The sequence below is a fragment of the Micromys minutus genome (assembly GCF_963924665.1).
Source record: "Micromys minutus genome assembly, chromosome: 27".
NCBI lineage: Eukaryota > Metazoa > Chordata > Mammalia > Rodentia > Muridae > Micromys > Micromys minutus.
This window is the reverse complement of record NC_137962.1, coordinates 20,513,338-20,520,001: the sequence shown is the minus strand read 5'-3', so window position 1 is coordinate 20,520,001 and position 6,664 is coordinate 20,513,338. Positions and strand designations below refer to the sequence as shown.

Sequence of the window (6,664 nt, the reverse complement as noted above, 5' to 3'; positions counted from 1 at the left end):
CAGCTTAGCCTCCCGCTTACCCTGCCGCAGGGTTGTACGTGTTCCAGTTGGGGTGCACCACGATCTTCTGCACGCTCACGTACTGCTCAGTGCCGTCGTTCTGGCTCAGGTTGTGATCTCCGACAACCACTCGGAAAGTCATCTGGCTGCAGAGAGAGGGAACCCTGAGGGAACTGCTTTCCCTCTCAGAGGAAAGGGCTAGCAGCTTAACTCTGAGGTAGGCACTGAGATTCTTGGGCCTAGACAGAGAACAAACCTTGAAGGTGAGGCAGGACAAGCGCCATCATTCTGTGAAGTAAGCAACCGAGGCTGTGCATTTGCAGTTTGTTGAGCTCACCGGAGGTAACTTACGGGTTACACGCGCGCATGCGCATGCACAGAGTGTATTTTCTCTAGACTGTCCCCTCAAATGCCACGCAGACACAAACAGGCTCAGCAGTAGCCCACTGCCCTGAGAAGCTCAAACTATCCAGAAGGCTCAGTGGCTTCCCCTCCACCCCACCTCCGCCCCACCATGGGCTCAGGAACCAGACTCTGTTTTCCTTACTTGTCCACACAGTGAGCAGCGGTCATCACCCAGTTCTGTCGGATGAGGGTCCCTCCACAGGTGTGGTACCATGATCCTCTGGACTGGTACTGGAGGGAAATCTAGTCAAGAAGGAAGAAAGCGGGGATGGGTTGATGTCACTGTCTAAACTTCCTGACATCACTCAAAACATTCTCTAACTTTCTGGGCCAGGGATAGCAAACCAATCCTCCACCCCCACAACTCCCCCACGCTGATTGCTCCGCCCCTCTGCAAATTGCTCCGCCCCTCTGCAGATTGCTCCGCCCCTCTGCAGATTGCTCCGCCCCTCTGCCCATAGTGGTCCTGAGGATTGCATTGCCAGAGGAGGTGTCTAGCTGCTCCTGGGTCAGCTGGAAAGAGTCTCCACTGTCAGATGACATTTGCTCCACTGTTAGATGACTTGCTACATCTTTCCAACTGGTTGTTGGGCTGGGCTTAGAACTCACTCACATGCTTTCATCAGCTCCTCTCCAAAGTGCCAAACCAAGGCACTGCAAACTCAAGCCCTACAAACTTAGGGTTCCAGGGTCCTCTCCTCAGTGTCTTCAAGAAATACTCTTGCTGGGCAGTGGTGGCATACACCTTTAATACCAGCCTTCAGGAAGCAGAGAGGAGAGAGAGAGAGAGAGAGAGAGAGAGAGAGAGAGAGAGAGAGAGAGAGAGAGAGAGAGAGGAGGGAGGAGGGAGGCAGGGAGGCAGGGAAGGAGGGAGGGAGGGAGGGAGGGAGGGAGGGAGGGAGGGAGAGAGAGGCAGGAAGAGAGAGGCAGAGGCAGAGAGATCTAAATTCAAGACCAGCCAGGTTTTACACAGTAAAACCCTGTATTGAAAAACATGCAAGAAACACCCTAGCCCCTCACCTCAGAGAGTACTTGGAAATGACAATGGAAAATTCACTTTTTAAATGTGTTTTCTCATATTATACAATAGCTCTACTGACAGCTGGGGCTCACACTGGTGTAAGCTGAATTTAATTGTAATTGCACAAGTTCCTCTGACGGAATGGCTTTGTGCGTCCATATCTGCGGTGATATGCCCAACTGCGGTAAAGATGCGCTAACATAAGCCAAGGAAGCACGGTACCGCGTGTGCTGACACCTTCTGGGACACACGCTGTGGGCAGGTGGACGCAGGTGTGTTTTAGGGTATGTGGAGCCTCCTGGATCCACACGGCACATAACCCATGACTGCGTCACACAGGTCGTCACGGAAATAACAAAAGCAGTTTGTGGGGTGAGGATGTCACTCAGAGAAAAAGCATTTTCCAGGCATGACCAAGGTCCTGGATTTAAGCCTTCGGACTACAGAAAGAAGGAACAAAGTTTGAGTCCCAGGTAAAATGGTTCACTGTGCAAACCCGACATCCCGAGTTTGAATTCTCAAGACCCAAGTAAAATCTGGTGTGTTCTTCTCAGCACCTGGGAGGCAGAGGCGGCAGAGGCCGTGTGTCCGGCCTGGTCCACATAGCCAGTTCCAGGCCAGCCAGGGCTGCATAGCCTGGATGTGGTGGTGAGAATCTCTGGTTCCCAGCACTCTCTGGTGAGGTGGAAGGCGCAGAGACAGAAGAGTGACCCAGAAGAAGCTTGGGGAGTTCAGCAGGGGGTGAGGGGTTGGCATCAACTTGGAGTATGCACCAGAGTGGCAGAAAGGCCCCACCACAAGCATGTGCTGTGGCAATCTGGCGCTCTCTCTCTCTCTCTCTCTCTCTCACACACACACACACACACACACACACACACACACACGTTGTTTGAATACCTGACCAGAAGACTGACTGACGTGTAAATTAATTTATTTCCCCCTAATCCTTTGTACTTAGCAGTCCCACCTCAGTCTGGTTCCACCCATGGTTAAAACCCAGAATTAGACAGCAAGCGAGCTGCCTGCTGGTAAAAACACATCTGCGTGTAAAATGCATTTTGGGGGGTGATGCACGCGGCATCTCTTTTTTGGGTGAAAGCCTGGGCTGGAGCAACACCCACCTGAGCCGGCCAGGAGTTCTTCCGGGCTTCATTCCCTCCAACCACGCGGGCATTAGTGTCCGGAAAGTCCTGGGTACTGTGTCCTTTGTGGGGCAGAAAGGGAGTGATGACTAAGCTGAGTCTGCCGCGGCGGGGGTGGGGCGCGGCTACGCTGTGGAGTCTGTTAGCTTTGTCTGCAGATTCACAGCTCTCCCTCAACACGCTGAGGGGCCCAGCTCTGAGTTGTCTGCGCCCCTTTTGCTTCTTTTGAAAACAGCGCCTCGGAGCGCTTTCTTCTCTGCCTTGCCAAGAAAGTCCTACCCGAACCACTAAGCTAGGGTCCCCTGCTCGAGGTCCCTGCTCCGCTGGAGGAAACCCCCAGCCTCAGCAAGATTCTCCAGGAGCCGTGGACAGCGGTGCACACCTAGTCAAGCACCTTCTGGGCGTCTTGCAGCAAAGGCGGTTGGTGGGGACTCCCAAGGGGTTCCTTGTCCGCCTCTTGACTAACCCTCCTAGCCAGCGCCTGCTCGGCCAGGAAGTGCTCCTTGGTGCCTGTCTTTTGCTCCAGGAAGGTAGACTTTCGCTAGACTGACCGGCACAGCTTTCTACACCCCTCTGGTAGAGAGCTAGCCGAGGCTTAGAGACTTCCGGGCTCTCCCTGCTCAAGTCCCTGTCCCTCAGAACCTGGGCCAAAGGATCCACTTACCATACAGGACCAGGGAAGCAAACACTAGGAAACGCAACATGCTGTGGAGAGCAGAGACCACTGTCCCTTGCCATGAACCGAGCCCTCTTTATACACCTCTTATCAGCAGCCTTGCTGACCTTCCTCCTACCAGCTGGGCAGGGCCGTGGGGAGACGCAGGGAAAAGCGCAGGTGACAGGAGAGCACAACTGAACACATTTTAAGTCAACTCATTTATCTGATATCCAAAGACAGAGCAAGGTCGGCGCTCAGTGACCCGGAGTCAACCGGGCTGACCTCAGCTGAGCCGCATCCAGCAAATCCTAAGAGGGCCTTCGAGGTGGCTGAGAGGGTGAAGCTGCTCGCCAGCAAGCTGACCACTCACATTTAGTCCCCGGGACTGACTTGGCACGCATGGATTCTGGTTGTTGCACATGCATACACATACACACTATGAACGCATAGATGGGCAAACATAATAATAAAAACATCTAAGATAGGCTGGAGCCATGGCTCAGTGGTTAGAGCACTGGCTGCTCTTCCAGAGGTCCTGAGTTCAAGTCCCAGCAACCACATGGTGGCTCACAACCATCTGTAATGGATCCGATGCGCTCTTCTGGTGTGTCTGAAGTCAGCTACAGTGTACATATATATATATATATTAATTAAATATATATATATATTTAATTAATAATTAGGTAAATAATTTTTTTAAAATTCAAAATGAATTGCTTTTTTTCCCCATATGTGCACCATATTGTCCCAAATTCTCCCATCATCCACCACGGTCCCACTGTCCACTGTGGCACTGTAGAAGCAGCGGCCTGTCCCGTGCACACAGAGATTGCATTCGGGGAGATGAGGTGTGGCACCTTCTCTATGTCCAAAGGGGAAGATGGGGCTTGCCCACAGCTCACAGATGTAGGCTGGAACCCAGGAACAGAGCAAAGATAACACCACGGAGAGGTAACGGGTCTGGGGAGGCTCCAGAGGGAAGTTACCGAGCTGTCTCAGGGCAAGAACACATGGGCAGGAGGGCAGAGAGTGCACCAGGGGTGGGACCGTTAGGGGAAGGAAGTCAGAGGGCAGTGTGCCCCAGAGAGGACAGAGGATTGGAAGCTGGGCACAAGATGATCAGTCATGGCTGGCCTAGGAGCAGAGCTTGGAAGCTGCCTAGGCTTCCCCGGGACCCTAGTTAACTTCAAGCCTCAGAATCCAGGCTTTGGGGATGCAGAGCTGGGAGTGGCTGGGAAAGGGGCTTGCAGGGATCTGTCCCCTGAGCCTTCTAGATAGTTAATGCCCTAGATAGTAGCTTGAAAGGCTCCTCCATCTCTCAGAACCCAGAAACAGTCTCAGGGAGAGGTATGAGCTGGCTGAGGAAGCCAGGCTTCCTCCTCCCGCCACCTCCTTGCCTCTCTGGAGATCGGCAGGCAGTTGCTGGTCCAGTATACAGTGTTCAAGCAGCAGCCTGAAAGCCTCTCGATGTGTCTAGCCTGACATCACAGACTCCTGTGTCCCTTAATGGCAGGACCAGTTTCATATCTGTCTCTGCTCTTGGCCTGGTGCAGAGAAACCCAGTCTGTATGCACTTGCAAACCCGGGATGATGGCGCCCATCTGTAATTCCAGTCCTCAGAAGGTGGAGTTAGGAATGTGGGTGAGGGGTTCAGACCAGCCTGGGCTAGTTGAGATCCTTTCACAAACAGAGAACAAGCTCAAAGAGTCCATTCCCCCCCCAACCTTTCTCTTTTCCTTGAGGTAGGGTCTGGTCTTGAACCCAGAGTCCAGTGGCTGAGGTTGTAGGTGACCACCATTACACCATGGCTGCCTCAGACCCTCCCATTATCATTTGTAGGTTTAGGTAGAGACTGTTGATACCTTGGTTGGCTTCAACATTGCTTTTGGGCTTTTTTCTTCAAGTAAGCCATTTCCAATTCGAGGAACACACCCTTTCCAACGGAACAAGCACACAGAGGAAGACTATAGAAGGCTCTATAGTATAGCTTATCACAAACCTTCATTTCTGAAAAAAATCCCCACAACTTCTGGGAAAGCCCAAGCCGGTACACAGGAAGTTTGAATGGGTTGGATCATGGTGAAGTAGATTAAGGTGGTAAAAGAACAAGTATTAGATATTGATCTGTTGCTTTATTTAGTGGTTTGGTTAAAGCACCGTTTATACTGCCTACTTGCCAAGCGTGGTTTCACTTGCTACCTGGACTGGAATGAGGCCTTTGTTCTAACAACCTGTTGGTTGCCAGGGAGGCTTTGGTAAAACCTTGCTTGCCTGATCCACCTTGTGGTTTTAGACTATAAAAAGGAGGATACAAACCACACCCAGGACAAGAGGCCTTTCAGGAGCTGTCCTGGTTTCAGACCACCTGTAACAGCTCCTCTTTCCCACTCCCACTGGTGTCAAAGCGCTAATTCCAGGAATATTTCACACAAGAAATGGGGCAAGGGAGGCTATCTTGGGCTACAAAGCAAGACCTTGTCTGGGAAGAAGGGAGGAAGAAAAGAGGAAGAGCTCCTGGGAGCGAATATACTCTTCCAGGGTGGGTGTGAGGAAGCCTGTCGATGTCACAGTGGACATCTTAGCTGGGTATAACAGAATTGGGGTGAGGAGGTAATATAAAAATTCTGGGATACATGGGAAATACTTTGTGGCTGATAAACATTTAAATGTTTAATGGAACCAACATTAGGGTCAAGATTTTGACTCCCTATAATTAACTCATTAGCGCAGGTCGCAGAGCCTTTCTCAGCTAAAAGTCAACCCGCTCTCCTCCAGGGCAGATCTAGCCCAGGAGAACAGTGCTTTAGGACTTAAAATATATTTAGGGTCCCACAAAAGTGTTTCAGTTTAAGATCCAAAGAAATGAACAGGATCTATATTCTCATCTTTACGCCAATGTAGCCCAGGTTGGCCTGAACTTTATCATGGTAGCCCAGGTTGGCCTGAACTTTATCATGGTAGCCCAGGTTGGCCTTCAGCTCTCAGTCTAGTTCATGTGAACCTCTCATCTTGTTTCTGCCTCCTAACTGCTGGGTTTACTAGTCTGGGCTAGCCTGGGCTGCCACACCTAGTGTACCTAGCTTAAAGGATCAAACCCTGGGCTTTGAGCATGTCAGGTACATGCTACCGGCTGAACTCGGCCCAGATTTTCATTTTTTTAAAATTAAGAATAATTACATTTTACAGGTATAAGTGTTTCTCCATGTGTGTGTCTGTACCACTCATGTACCTGGCGTGCTCAGAGGACAGAGGATGGCATGATCTTCCAGAACTGTAGTTACAGATGGTTGTGAGTCATGGTGTGGTTGCTGGGACTTGAATTCGGGAAGAGCGAGAGAGCTGCTGACCACTGAGCCATCTCTCCAGCCTCCTCTCCCATCTTCTTCCATTTTTTGAGACAGGGTCTCGCTCTGTGGCTCTGGCTAGCCCAGAACTTGC

At 51.2% G+C, this 6,664-nt stretch overlaps 1 protein-coding gene across 1 annotated transcript in view; it reads right to left on the bottom strand.

The window, feature by feature from the left end:
- Nucleotides 1-3,272, bottom strand: part of CELA1 (chymotrypsin like elastase 1) — a gene marked incomplete at its 5' end in the record, with an annotated part of 12,169 nt that extends 8,897 nt beyond the window's left edge. The window contains 4 exons of the mRNA XM_080939287.1: nucleotides 21-146; nucleotides 548-648; nucleotides 2,548-2,630; nucleotides 3,233-3,272. Coding sequence (XP_080795413.1) covers nucleotides 21-146; nucleotides 548-648; nucleotides 2,548-2,630; nucleotides 3,233-3,272 — 350 coding nt within the window. The remainder of the gene's footprint in view (nucleotides 1-20; nucleotides 147-547; nucleotides 649-2,547; nucleotides 2,631-3,232) is intronic.
- Between the last annotated feature and the right edge of the window lie 3,392 nt (nucleotides 3,273-6,664).